Consider the following 14,009-nt stretch of genomic DNA (forward strand, 5'->3'; position numbering starts at 1 on the left):
AAGCCTGTTCGGTTGCTCCTCCCCGGACCTGCGGGTGAGCTCCAGGAGAGCTGGGAGCTGGGGTTCTGTTCGCCCCTGTGCCCCCAGCCGTGAGTCCGGCGGCGGGGAGGCCGGAGAGAACAGGCCTAGAAAGAACAGCAGGCGGCGCGGGCTGCGCATCAGAGGAGGGCGGATGGCGCTTTCGGACTTGGCGCCGCTCACAGAGATGGACACGGGTCGGGCTTGGGGCACAGCATCAGATCTCGGAGATGACTGGGTATCTAAGTTACTTTTGGAGGGATCTAGGAGAGGTTGGATACACGTGTCTAGGAAGTACTCGGAGAGTTCCACACCCAAATGTGTTTGGGAAACGGGGAAGTACCTCAAGAGTGATAATGGCTCCTTCCTAAGCAAGAGTGGAGCAGACAGTGGCAATCTGGAGAGATCGTGTCCCATCTCGAGTGGCAGCCGTAGACAAAGCAGCTGTGTGTGAAAGGATTTTTAGATTTCTCGCAAGAAGCTGAATGGAAGGACGGCCGTGTCCTTCTGGTCAACCGTGTCTGGTTTCCCTTGGAACAGTCCAGGCTTGAGCTGTCCCTCGAGGCCTTGGGCATGTGCAGTGGTGCCAGAGAACGTTGGCCGCCATCTTTCCTGAGGTGGTGAGTACCGCGGAACAAGACAATTGTGGGTGGCTTGGGCGAGAGCCAGCCTCTCTAGCTTGGTTTAGTCACTTGGGTTTTTAACGATCATGTCAAAAAACGTTAAGTGTCAAAAGGTAGCTGCGAAACTGGACATCTCACGGGACCCCATTCTTCTGCACAGTATTTGAGGCATACAGCTAGAAAAATAACTGGAGGAAGATACTCCTGGCAATTAGTAGTGGTCAGCTCTGAGGGATAAGATTATAAGACATTTTCCCTTTGTAGAACATATTTATGTTCATTTTATAGTGACCATTTATAAAAGGAAAACCAATAGTTTCTTAAAAAAAAAAATTGTGTCTCTTTTCTAACGGAACTACGCATATACATTAAGTGCAGATAAACACACAGCAACAGGCCTGAAGAGCACAGACCAAATGCCTGAAGGGTTCCCTCGGGAGAGGAACGGGGCTGAGCACGGGCTGGCAGGTACACGGGTCAGTTTTGCTCTCCTTCTGTCTTGTTTGAATCTTGTGGAATAGGTCCTCCTGGGTTGCAGAACACGTGAAAAGCTGCAACGCCCACGGCTCCCCTGCATCCAGCCACAGGCAGGTGGGAGGGAGGGGCCCCCCACCAGGACACGGACCCCGTCCCCCCCTCCGCTCCCCCCCCATGACCCACACGCACTCAAAGAGCAGCCAAGGGGCCTCATTGTAACACTCATTTTTATATAAATATCCGCAAGTCATGTTACAGAATAAGCCCCACCGGGGAAAAAAGTCAACGTTATGTTTTTGTTAAACGGACCCCTGCCTTCTAGGTTGGGCCCCAGCCTGGGGGCGCCCGCTGCTTTGGGAAGGCTGGGGCTGCCGCCGAGAGGCCGCTGCAGAAGCTGCCTGTGTGGCCCACCCCCGGGCCGACCCCCTTCTTTGGTGTGTGGTACGTGGTGACCTTCTCTGCCCGCCCCCACCCCCAGCCTAGGGTAGGGTTCTGGGAACAGGGTTCTGGAGGGCCGGGCCCAGGAGTCCTGGGGGCACTTGGAAACGGAGTTGGGGGACTGAGCCACGAGGAGGTGGAGTCTGAAGCTGAGATGGAGCCTTGTGGGGGGCACGCAGAGGTTAACGGGAACACGCTGGGGGGGGCCGGGCCGTCAGCCAAGCAGGAAGCATTTGCCCTTCTCAGCCTAGGTAGCCAGGTCCCTGCCCCGCTGCTCTGTCTGCTGCTCACTCCGCGCGCCCGGGGACGAGCCCCGGTTCCTGCCTGTCCCCTCCGGGCTCTTCGCTCTACAACCCCCCTCCCCCCACAGAGAGGCCGGAGGCTAGGAACACAGCACCAGTCTGAGGATTTAATTAACCAGGAAGGGGGATTATGGGGAGGGGCACCCCTGTAAAAATGTACAAAAGGTCGGGGGGCTACGTGGAGGGGAGATAGATATGTACACGGAGCCCCCTTCCGTCAGCCCCTCCTCCCCCAGCCCTGAGAGGGCGTGAGGACTCGGGTGGCAGGTGAAGGGGGGGCACTTTGGCCTCTGGCTTACTGAGCCCTTGGGGAGGCAGGCCAAGGGCCTAGGGGCCCTCAGGGGAGCGATGGTGTACCTCAGGGGGTCATGAGCGATGACCCCTGACACGACCCCCGCTCTCACCTCTCATACACACACGCAGACACATACACACACTCACACACTCACACACACCCCTTTCTCTAGAGGCCTGTGACCTCTGCCCTCCCAGTGACCCCAAGGTCCCTCTGATGCTTGATCTTGCGGGGGCTGGGGCTTCGGCTCCCAGGTTCGGTGACCTCAGAGGTGGCTGGTGAGGTCACGACCTTTGCCCTCCAGCCCTGGCTTCCAACCTCAGCTCGAGGACCTTGTCATTAGGAAAGGGGGATGGCCTGTGCCCCCGGCCCCTCCCCGCCCCTCACCTGTCAGCCCGGGCTGGGCCAGGGGCCCTAGGTGGGGAACTGGGCCGGGGCGCGGGCACGAGCGGAGGCGGTGCCCCCAAGAGGGCTCCCGGGGGGGTCTTGCTGAGAAGGTGAGGGGTCCCCGGGGCTGCAGCGGGTGGCGGTGGTGGCGCCAGGCGGCTGTAGAGCAGGGGATGGGCGGGCTCCAGACCATACAGGCGGGCGGCGGCCACAGCCCCGGGGCCGGTCAGCTCCTCACCAGCCTCATAGAAGCGGGGCGGCCTGGCCAGGCGGGGGGGCCCTGCCAACCAGGTCGGCTCCAGGAAGCCAGCGCAGCGCTCCGGGGGGCTAGGGCCCAGGAAGGGGGGTGGCCGGGGCCTCTCAAACAGCAGGTGGAGGCCCTGAGGCCCGGTGCTGGCGGCGGCGGCGGCGGCAGCGGCAGCGGCAGCGGCGGCGGCGGCGGCGGCTGCGGCGGCGGCGGCCTCCTCCTTCCGCTCCTCCTTCACCCGCACCGACTCCTTGGGCGGCCTGGCCCCTTCCTCGCCGGCCCGCGCCTTGGGAGTGGCCGGAGAAACGCGGAGCTGGGGCCGCGAGAAGGGGAGGTCCCTGCGGAGAGAAGGCAGGGCCTGCAGCGGTCCGAGCGGCCGCGGGTGGCACCGAGGGTGGCACCGAGGGCGGGCAGCGCGGGGGCCGGGGAGGCACACCTGTCTTTCTCCTCCTTGGTGAGAGAGGGCTCCCTCCGCTCCACGGGCCGCTCCTTGTCTGAGCCTGGCGTCCGGGCGGCCTCAGGGGGCCGGACCCAGGCAGGAAAGGCCAGAGGACTGCGGTGCAGGCGGCCCCAGGGGTCTGGCGGGGAGGCGAAGGCTGGCGGGGCCCCTGGGCTTTCTTTCTGGGCAAAGACGGCGCCGGAGTCTGGACAGAGGGTGAAGCAGAGGGTGACAGGAGCCACGAGGAGCCGGCGGCCCCCCCCGGGGACCCCCCCCCAGCCCTGGCCACCAGCCCATTGCCACAGCCGCCCACCCGCCCCGCCCAGCACTCACTGAATGTAGGGCTGCCCAGGCCTCCAAAGGCCCCGTTGGAGAGGGCAGCCAAGGAGGCGAAGCTTGTGGGACGCCCAAAGGGATCTGCGGGAGGAAAGGCCGATGGTCAGGGCACTGGGCAGCCAGCGCCGCGCAGGCGCCCACACGGGCAGGGAAGGCGCAGCTCAGCAAGCAGGCCCTGGAGCCCTCAGCCGTTCCGACTCGGTTTTAACAACAGGGTGCTGTTCCTTGGGCCTCGCGAGATGCTGAGCTCTGACATGCATCGTGGCGTTTAACCTCACAAACGAGAAGCCCCACGAGAGGCAGACAGGACCACGCCCACTTCAAGATGACGGAACAGGCTCAGAGAGGTGAAGTGACTTGCCAACGGTCAGTCATCTACCCACCAAGTGGTACCCCCGCCCCCGCGCCAGCCTCAGGGCCTCTCTGACCCCAGAGATCAGGGTCGGACCCCATAATCCCCCATACGGGCCGCCCAGACCAGCTCTCCAGCAAACCGTTTGCCGGGAGCTGCCTGCCGGCTTCCTCCCACCGGACATGCAGGGCCCTTCCCGACCCGACCCTAAGCTCATGCACGGAGCCAGTCAGAAGAACGAACCTACTCCACTACGGGAACACCTCGCAGCCTTCTCTTCCACGAGCACGCTCCCCTGTGCCATCAGGCTCAATGCCCTCTCTACCCAGCTGAAACCTCCCCACAAAGCCCGCGGAAGTGCTAGGAGCCGGAGCCAGTGCCGCTGCTCTGCCTGGGCCCGCACAGCCTCCCTCCGGCACGCTACCTCTACCGCTGGCTGTTGCAGAGACCGCGTCTGAGCCGGCGGAGCCTGGCAGTCACTCTGCCCTGTCCTAGCCCACTGCACAGAGGTGAGGAGGTCAAGGCGCAGAGGGGTCAGAGTAACTCGTCCAAGGTCACGAAGCAAACGGCACCAGGCCTGTGCCCATTCCAGCTGCCGCTCGGGTCTAACCTCCATCCCCAGCCTGAGAACTCCTCAAAGTTAGGGACTGGGCTGGGGTTGCCCGACGTGCCCTTGGCTCTTACCAATGTGGGTGCTGGGGCTCAGAAAGGGTCCGTGGGCCCCGGGAGCTGCCGTGAAAGGGTTGGCTGCAGCGTGGACGGCACCTGGGGCAGAGAGGTGGGAGATTCCGGTGAGGCTGAGTGGGCGCAAGGTGGGCCTCGGGCTACAGAAAGGGAACCTCCGGCCCCGAGAGGGCTGGCCAGACTCACCAGTCGCAGTGAAGAGGGAGGCGGCCGGGTGGGGGAGCTCCTGCCCAGGGGGCAGGGCCCCATAGGGCCCCGGAAGGCAGGGCAGGAGGTCGTTCCGAAAGTCAAGCTTGTGGGAGTCGCCCTGCGTGGGACAGGGAGAGGGATGGTGAGTGAGGAGCCGGGGGGGATGCTGCTCTTGCTCTTCCACTCCTAAGGCCCCCCCAAGGGCTGGCGGGCGCCAAGATGGGGCTCGGGTGCCTGACTTCCACCTCTCTGAGCCCTCTCGGGCCACCCCCCTCTCCTCAGCCGGAGAAGCTAGTGCTAACTAACTGTGAAGGTGCTCAGGCAGCAACCGGGGACAACCAAGATGCGGCCAAGCTCTGCCAAAAGCAGATGCCCAGGGCTCAGGCCAGCCCACTTGCCCCAGCCCTCCAGCCCCGGTACCTTCATCTTTTCCTGGTGTCTCAGGATCATGTAAGCCACGCGCACGTGCATGGCACACCACTTCCCTGGCTTCTGCGCCCCAGAAGGATAACCAGAGGGAAAGGGAAGGAAAGAATGCTCACTCATCACCCGCCCCAGGCCTGGTCCTCGGCCCAGCCTTTCCACACAACACCCCACGCGTCACCCCTACAACGGAGGGATGACTAGGTTCGCTTCACGGCCTAGGAAACTGAGGCTCAGAGAGATGAACTGTCTTGCCCAAGGTCCCACAGCCGGTTACGTCGGAACCCAGGTCTGTGGCACATAAGCCTTTCGCCCTTTCTGCCGCTCCAACTCTGGCTGCCTCCACGTCTTGGGCTTCTCACTTACTCCCAAGCCAGACCCGCCCTCAGCCAAGTGCCCTGACACCAGCCCCCAGCCTCATGCAGCCTGAGGTCCTCACCAAACTCACCCTCAAAGGTGGCCGGAAATGGTCGGGGATCTGGGGATGGCAAAGCAGAGGTTGGCGGCGATTCAGACCTGTTTACTGTCCTGGGCACCTCGTCTCCACAGTCCCTAATCCCCACCCAGACACTGGAGACCTCGTGTGGCTCCCTCACGCCTTTCCCGCTCCTATGAAGACGCCTTTCCCCATCTCCCGCACTGGGCCTCTCCCTTCCAACACTAAGTTCCTGAACCGGGCCCCAAGGACGTGCTCCGCTTGGAAGACTGGGGACTGACTGGGTTAGTGGGCAGGCAAGACAAGTTTCTCAACCGGACAAGTCATTCTATTAACAGCTTCATGTCATGAGACTCTGTGTAAGATTTCTTTAGAAAAAAACCTTTACTGCTGCTACAAACACCGTAAGATATCTGGTCTACTCTCCCCCCTCGGAAACATATCCTGTGCTTTTCCCGATGTTCCCAGAGCCATGGGCTCGAAGGCTGCTCCCTGTGCCACTTCACAAAGGGGCAGCTTATCTTTTCATTGTTTTATGGACAGGACTTCCTGGTATGATGTCATTAAAAAGAAAAAAAAAAGGATTTTGTAATTTAAAAAATTTGAAAACTCCTACAGAAACCACGGTCCTGGGGCGCCTGGGTGGCTCAGTGGGTTAAGCCTCTGCATTTGGCTCAGGTCATGACCTCGGGGTCCTGGGATCGAGCCCCGCATCGGGCTCTCTGCTCAGCAAGGAGCCTGCTTCCTCCTCTCTCTCTGCCTGCCTCTCTGCCTACTTGTGATTTCTGTCTGTCAAATAAATAAATAAAATCTTTAAAAACAAACAAACAAAAAAACCACTGTCCTAGTGATCTTATTTCTGGGGCAACTTCATGAAATTCCTATTCCCCATGGCTGGGAAACTGTCATTTACAGAGATTTCCTCTCGGCAGACTCTCAGAGGTAGTCCCGATCGTTCAGTAAAGGGAGGGATCAGGGGTTCACTCTCAATCAACCCTGCTCTCCTTCAACAGGTACTCTGGCTCCTCAAGGACCTGCCTCGGCACCCCCCTCACCTGTGTCCCCTTCTGGGGAAGCCCGCTCGGCACTGGCCCCAGTCGTGGTGGCAGCTCGGGGTTCGTGCTCTGGGAAAGGGGAGTGGAGGGTTCAGTCAGGAGAGCCGGCACCAGGCACGAACGGGGTCCAGAACCAAGGTGGGGGCGGGGACAGGCAGGGAGCACAGCTCCGAGGCAAGCCGGGTCCACACTGGGAGGGCAGGACAAAGGGCGTGGCTCTGGGGACGCCCGGAGGTCTGTGGAGCCCGGGGTGGGGGGCCGGGGGCACGGCGGTGTCTGGGTTGGTGGGGGTGGGAGGCGGTGGCGGTTGGATCGGGAGCTCACCTTGGGCTGGAAGGCCCCCTGCAGGGAGCCAAAGGAGACAGCCGGCGGGAGGCCCGGAGGCAGGCCGGGCACCGCGGGAGGGAAGGCCGCGTAGGGCTGCGGAGAGAAGGGCACGGGTCCCAGCTGGGGCTGGACGTGCGGCCCCCGCGGCTCTGCCCGTCAGTCCTCGGGCCTCACCCTAAAGCCCCCCAGGGAGCTCTCCCAGGCTCAAAGCTCTCGCTTCGGAAGCTGAAGACTGCGCCCCGCCCGTCAGGGCCACACACCCGGCCGCCTCCGTGCCCACACGCCACACCACACACACACTCACACTCACATTGTGCCGGAAAAGGCCTTCCATCTTTCCTGGGTATTTCTCAAACTAGGGAAGAGAAGGGAAGAGTGAGCTGGCAGCCAGGGACCCAGGACCTTCCCCTGGAAGCCACACCCTCCCTCCACGCCTCTGGGCCTCGTCCGCGGCCCAGTGAGGAGCTCACCATGTGGGGGCCGTGGGGTGGCAGCAGGCCCGGGGGATAAGGGGTGAAGTGCTGGTGGGTGTGCTGGTGGGTGTGCTGGTGCTGGTGGTTGTGCTGGTGGAACTGGAAGGCCAGGGGCCGGGCCGAGCCCCCTGCCCCCACCACCTCGGGGCCACCCTGGGCATTCAGGTAGCGAGAGTTCAGGTCCTGGCCGATCAGGTCCTGCTCTGTGGGAGGGGAGGGGGAGAAGGCTGTAATGTCTGTCGCCACCAGGACAGACTCCTCGGGCCCGGGTGACTGGCCTTCCCTCCTGGCCTTGAGCCACTCCCTCCTCGGGCCCTGATGTCTGCTGAGGTCCGGGTGCCCCACAGCCGGCTGGGCCCAAGCCCGGGGCCATGGCCCCCCACCCCCCACCCCGGCCAGGACCCCACACTCACCAGAAAGGGCGTTAGCGGCTGAGGCCCCAGGGTGCCCTGGCACCTGCAGCAGGGGTGGGGGCGGGGGCAGGGTGGGGCCGGGGGAGAACAAGGAGGGGTGGTGGGGCGGCGGGGGGGGCCGCAGCCCGGGAGGGGGAAAGCTGTGGGCGGACAGAGGCAGGGGCAGGGAGGGCGTCGGGGGCCGGTGGGTGAGCTGCGCGGCCGAGGAGGAGGCAGATGAGGAGGAAGAGGACGAAGAGGATGATGAGGGGGGAGGCTGAGCCGCGGGAGGGGCCGGGGCCTTGGGGGGCGGCCGTGAAGAGCTGGGGAGAGAAGTGGGGACATGAGTGAGGGTTGGGAGGTGCCAGCTCTGACGGGAGGGGTCAGAAGCCCGGGCGATACCTTGCCGCTGGTTCTCCAACACGGAACGGGGTAGAACCCGGCCCCCGGGACCCCCAGCCCCACCCGGGACCCCGTCCTCAGACGGAGGGAACCCCGCACCCGGCAGCCCCCTCTCCCCTCTCTCGGCCTCTTCCACGCCGCCGCCTCGGGCGGCCCCGGCCACGTGACCCGCTCCTGCTCGACGGCGGCACGAACCCGTCACTCGCGGTGACGCTTCCTCACAACAGGCCACCTGGGTTCCCAGCCTAAGACAGTGGAAGCAGCACCTCGCTGGCCTGGCCTAGGAGTCAGGCGACCTGAATTCTAGGCCCGTCTTGCCATGAACACCCTGGGTGACCTTGAGCAAGTCACTGCCCCTCTCTGAGCCTTAGTTTTCTCAAGAACGAGGAAAGAGCCCGGAAGGATGACGGAATGAGACAGCGCCGGTATCAGCGACCCTGACCCCTCAGCGAGCACTCACTGGAGGCCGAGCGCTGGCGCGGCTTCCCGGCTACTGCGAACCGCCGCCGTGTGCCGCCGCCTTCCCCGCGGCCGCCGCAGCCCCGTACCCGCCCGCACGGTCTACTTTCTCTCACTTAACTCAGTCCCTTGCGTTTTGACTTCGCCTTGCCCGACACTACGTGTGACGTCAGAGGGCTGAGGTACTGATCGTGTTTTCCTAAAGCCCATTAACAGCTAAAACAGCAGGTGCCCCCGGAACAGCTGAAACGATCCGCGCCCGGCTAGCGACACACGGGCACACTTTGGGAAACACTGCACGACCTCATCGTCCACCCTCACGACAGCTTTACCAGGAGAAAGGGGCCATTACCAGTTCTTTATGACCGAAGCGGAAAATTGAGGCTCAGAGAGATGAAGTGACTTTTCAAAAATCACACAGCCACAAGCGGCAGAGCAAGAATCTGAACCAGGTCTGACTGACACCAAAGCCAGCACCCTTATTAATCATGTCAGCATTTCCCAAAGTGTGTTCTGAAGAACACTCCTCCTAGCAGATGTGCCTTCCGAAAAGGCCTCAGCAGCGCATCAAGTTGGGAGACGGCACAGAGAGCAGCTCCCTGCCCAGGAACGTCCGGTGAAGCGGCCCTGGGAAGCCCTGTGAGTGAGTAATCACTTCACATTTGCTTCACCCAGTGTCTCTCAAGCTTTTCAGCCTCAGAATCCCTTTTTCAAGTCACATCCCACAGGCACCATCCCGTGTCCCAGCCACAGAATGCAGGGGTTGGCGCCAACGTGACCAGGTCCTTCCAGACCAGACCAAAGCCCTGGACCACTCACCTGCCAGTGCTGAGGTCCAGGCTGCTGCCGTAGGGAGAAGTGCGGAGGCCGAAGGGCGAGACCCGAAGCTGCAGCTGGGGCTGGGGTGGGGGTGGCAGGCTGGGGGCGGCCGGCAAGGGTGCAGGGGGTGAGACAGGAGGCCGAGGGGCCGGCGGAGGTGGTGGTTCCTTCGGGGGGAAAGGCACTAGCAGCGGGTCGGGCCCTGGGGGCTGTTCCTGGCTCCGCTCCAGGCCCGACACTTTAGGGACCACGGAGAGTTTTGCTTCACAGTTCCCGTTGAAGGCGCCGTGGGGGCCCGAGGCTGTGAGGACAGGACGGCAGATGGAGTCAGCTGCAGCCCGTATTCCCCCAGTGTCCAGCCCCAGCCCTTGAGACCAACCTTTGCTGGTTGAGACAGTGAAGGACGGGTCGAGGTCATCATCGGAGACCTGGGGAAGAAGGGCAGGGACAGGGTCAGGTTTGGGTCAGGCGAGGCCCTCACCCAGGAAAGCTAACAGCCCCCACGGCCTGCTAGGAAGTGGCAGTGCTGCCAAGTCCATTCTATCGGCTTCGGTGAAATCCAGCAAAGACTGTGGGTCCCGGGGGGCGTGTGCTTGAAGAAAGGGGTGGGAAGCTACGCCTCCGAATTTGAAAGGCCAGGAGGACCGACTTGAGGCGGCACTCGTGCGGCAGAGACGCAGGCACAGCAAAGCCAAAGATGCCAGTTGTCACTAACTGCGGGCCCATACGCCCCCCGGACTTACAGATCCGTTTGGCCCACAAGTGTCAGCAAAACCCTTTGAAACTAACTGCTGATATTTACAAATCCAGGAATTCCTCATACAAACTCGGACTTCCAGGTTCCCTTAAGAACCGGCTCCTGTGCTCGCATGGCAACAATTAGCTAGGACTAGACAGTGGTCACCTCCTGTAGACAGACAAGAACTCTGGTTCACCACAGTCCCGGTCCAGCCAATTTTTTAAATGAAAAAAGACACCCATCAGGGAATACACTTTTTAGTTAGTTGCAAGGGCAGAGCAAGAGCGACTAAAACACATCATTTCAAAACAAGCACATCCGACCTGACAATAAACCGAAACAGAACCTCGTGAGACACGTTTCTACACTGGTCACAAGGGTTTGGTGCCCTCGCTGCCACAACCGTGGTCTCTGCTCAGATTCTGGGAGAGCGGTCCAGCAGCGAGCAGGGTGACCGGCTCAGCTCGACAGCCACCTGAATTTCTGTGGAGAGCCACTGGTCTTCCGAAGGGTTAGGAAAAGATGGTACACCCAGACAAGGGCTTTCTATTCTTTAGAAACCGGCTCTAGTTACCAAAGAAAGCAAGTCGTTTACCCATTCAATCTGCCCGTACCCCCCTTCCCCATGCAGTCATGGCTCAACCTAACTACGTTCCCCACTCAAGGGGGAGGCTCTCTCTCGCTGTACGCGGCAGACCTCTGAGCCGCAGTCCGCTTTACAAATTACAGCACTGCCCACCCAACAAGTCCTAGCCCTACTCACCCTCTCGTCCAGATCGCTTTCTGCATCACACTGGGGAAAAGGAAAGACAGAGGTGTCACAAGAGGGAAGAAGGGGGGGCCCGAGGGACAGAGGGGACTTTGAGAGGACTTGCGAGGGAGGGGCCGGTACCGGCGGAGGGCACTTACTATGTATCCAGCTTCCAGAGAATGACGGGAGGACGCCTGAGAAAGACCAGAGTCCAGAGGTAAGGCCGACTGGCGAGGCCTTTGGATCGAGTCTAAACTCCCCAGCAAGGAAGGGCAGGCCCCTCACGACACACTCTCCTTCTGTCTCGCTGCTTCTCCTACCGTGGCCCGCCCCTCCCCAGTGCGCTCACCATTTTCTGAATACATTCTCACATCTCTGTGCTTTTGCTCAGAACAACTTCGCCTGTTTCTCCTCTTAGCCAACTTATGACTCTCCTTCAAGGCCTGACTAAGACATCCTAGGGGGCTTTCCCTAACCACAGCCCTCCTCCCATCCCCCAGGCAGAGCGCGCGGCTTCCGCATGTGGCTTCTGCAGCATCCCTCCCGGACCTCCGCCTTCTGTAGCTTCTCAGGTCTGGATCAAGGTATTTGCTCAGATCGTGCCTTTCTTGCTAGACTGCCGCTGCCTGGAGAGACCTGAGACTGCTCTAACTCATTTACGGTTCCACCAAGTCTTGCTGATACATCTCTGAAAAACCAACTTATTTCAGATAGACAGGGCAAGCCAAAAGCAGAAAAGCCTGAGTGTGGACATGCCTCTGCCAGACCTGGGCTGAGGCGTGAGGGCTCAAATCTGCTCTGCCATCAGAGAAGAAAACCACCCTTCATGAGGAGCAGCAGCGCGGCCGGCGGACAACACCGCTATGTGAAGAGCGGAAGAGCGCGCTGTCCGGTCGCACAGGACAGGGGTCCATGACAAGCTCACCTCTTTCCTTCTCCGCTTATTGGGCCATTTTCGGGCCCGATCCCCAGAGGGCCGTCCAGGCTCCCGATCAGAGCTGTCCCCTGGCTCCCCAGTGGCCCCACTGGAACCCCCCCTCTTCCGCTTCCCAGAATGCTTCAGCCGGTGTTCCAGTCGCTCTGGGGGCTGAAGCGATGCATCCTTCTGTGGAGGAGGAGGTGGGACTGAAGTAGACGGAGAAAGGCAAGCTCCCGACCTCTCTAGGGGTGACCAGGCTACCAAAGTGGCTCTCGGGCCGGGTAACCAGGCTGGTCCCTGGAGACTAACCCTACCTCCTCCCACCCCAGGGTGGGGCAGAGGCCTGGCCAGAGGAGCCGGTTGCTCTGGTTTGGGGTGCCAGCATTCCCCCCCAACTCCACCCACTCCGGGCACCATACCCTTCTCTCTGCCCCTGGAAGCCCCCCAAGGTCCCCAGCTCCTACAGGCCCCACCTGCAAGGCCTCAAGGCTGGCGAAGCTGGCGATGGCGAAGCCATCGATCAAGTCCTCCTCCTCTTCGTCCTCCTCCTCGGGCTCCTCCTCGGCCTCCCCGTCGTCTGCGCCCCCCTCCTCCTCTTCCTCCTCCTCCTCCCCGCGGCTGCCCGAGCCGGCAGGCCGCTTCCGAGCTCGGGGTCGCGGGGGCCGAGGCCTGGGACGGGGCCGCCGTCGTCGCGGGCCTCCGGGCCGCTCTCCGGACGAAGCCGACGACCAAGGCCTGGCGGGCGGCGGCGGCGACGAGGACGACGAGGAGCCGCGCGGGGCGGCCAGCAGGGCCCGGGGCGCGTCGCCGCCGGGACCTCGGCGGCGCCGCTGCTCCCGGTCTCGGTCTCGGCGCGAGCAGCGCCGCCGCCGCCGCTCCCCCTCCGCGGCCCAGCCCGGGCCCGGAGCCGCGGCCGCCGCCGTCTCCATGGCGACCGCCCTCAGCGCCGCATCCGGAGGCGGCGGGGCCCGAAGCGGCCTGTCCGCAGGCCCGGGGTCGCAGGCGCGGCGCTGGCGGCTGCACAGGGACGGAAAGGCCACGGCTTCCCCTTTCAAGCAGGATCTGCTGGCCCCGAGCTGGCCCCGAGGCCAAGGCCCGGGGAGCCGGCGCCGCCCCCGGGGCGACAAGCCCGAGGGCCCCCCCTGTGGGGCCGGCGGAGCCGAGACGGCGAAAACGGGGCGGCCGTCCCTTTAAGGCGAGGCCTCGAGTAGTCCAGCCCCTGACCCCTTTACGACGACCCGATGGTGTCCAGCCGGCCTGGTGCGGTGGCCGCCCCCTGCCAGGGGTCGAGACAAGTCTCCCCGAGGAAGAGGAAGGGCCACCCCTTTAAAAGCGACCGAAAGCTCGCCCCGACACGCACACCTCCCCTTTAAAAGTGTCTCAAGTCCTCCGGCTAAAAGAGGCCACCCCTTTAAGGAGTCCAGGGTCCTCCAAGCAGCAGGCCGCCCCTTTCAGGGCTCAGGAGTGAAGTTTCTGGTCCTCCGCAAGCGGCCACTTCCCCTTTAAGCGGAGTTGAAAGAACTTCTCGCGGGGGGAGAAGAGGGCAGAGACTCCGCACTCGCGCCAGCTCGCCCAACAGCACACTTCTCAGTTTGTCAGCTTCGGCTCGATGGCCTCCCCTTTAAGGTTGCCGATGCAGTCGGCCGAGCTCAGCGGCCACCCCTTTAAGGAGATTTAAAGGGGCCTCCTCCAGGCCTGTCTCTTCCAGCCTCCGCCTCCGGTCGCCATGAAAGGCTGGGGGGGGGGCGGGGCCGCGGGGCCAGCCCTCCAAAGCCCCGGATGTGAGGCAACGGTGACGGGTAGAGCTTCTCTGTCTGCCGACATAAAAGTCTCTTCCTCCTTTCCTCCGTCTCTGCCTGACTTGCGCCGTAAGGGATCCGGAACGGCCGTTGGGAGGCGGGGGAGCTCCAGCGCACCCTCCTGTTGTCTCCTTTGGCGTCTGGGGCCTCTTCTCCGCCAGGACTTCCCTGCCCCTCCTCCCTCTTCCTCCTCAGCCTACGCCTCCTTCCTCTCTCGGCCTCCTCCCC

At 62.6% G+C, this 14,009-nt stretch overlaps 1 protein-coding gene across 2 annotated transcripts; it reads right to left on the reverse strand.

Moving 5' to 3' along the window:
• Nucleotides 1–1,327: 1,327 nt before the first annotated feature.
• Nucleotides 1,328–14,003, reverse strand: FBRS (fibrosin). 2 transcript variants are annotated; one of them, XM_082714301.1, is made up of 18 exons: nucleotides 12,456–14,003; nucleotides 11,989–12,168; nucleotides 11,222–11,257; nucleotides 11,076–11,105; nucleotides 9,953–10,001; nucleotides 9,574–9,874; nucleotides 7,915–8,216; nucleotides 7,499–7,704; nucleotides 7,339–7,383; nucleotides 7,026–7,121; nucleotides 6,702–6,770; nucleotides 5,659–5,688; nucleotides 5,208–5,279; nucleotides 4,785–4,905; nucleotides 4,599–4,679; nucleotides 3,560–3,643; nucleotides 3,224–3,431; nucleotides 1,328–3,125 (listed from the first exon to the last, which is right to left on the reverse strand). In XM_082714301.1, the coding sequence occupies exons 1-18, from the start codon at nucleotides 12,909–12,911 to the stop codon at nucleotides 2,537–2,539; spliced, it is 2,955 nt and encodes a 984-aa protein (XP_082570427.1). In that variant the 5' UTR covers nucleotides 12,912–14,003; the 3' UTR covers nucleotides 1,328–2,536. The 2 variants fall into 2 exon arrangements, with proteins under 2 accessions (XP_082570427.1, XP_082570426.1); XM_082714300.1 differs by having other exon boundaries at nucleotides 7,026–7,154.
• Between the last annotated feature and the right edge of the window lie 6 nt (nucleotides 14,004–14,009).

The sequence above is a fragment of the Mustela nivalis genome, assembly GCF_964662115.1.
Source record: "Mustela nivalis genome assembly, chromosome: 19".
In the NCBI taxonomy this organism is placed as follows: Eukaryota; Metazoa; Chordata; class Mammalia; order Carnivora; family Mustelidae; genus Mustela; species Mustela nivalis.

Bases quoted from the DNA above. Each gene is read 5' to 3' on its own strand.
- FBRS (XM_082714300.1), bottom strand. From the start codon at position 12,911: ATGGAGACGGCGGCGGCCGCGGCTCCGGGCCCGGGCTGGGCCGCGGAG. The intron at 7,705-7,914 runs GTGAGTGTGGGG...CCCCTCCCACAG, and splicing joins AGCCGCTAACGCCCTTTCTG to AGCAGGACCTGATCGGCCAG. The intron at 4,906-5,207 runs GTACCGGGGCTG...TGTCCCACGCAG, and splicing joins GACACCAGGAAAAGATGAAG to GGCGACTCCCACAAGCTTGA.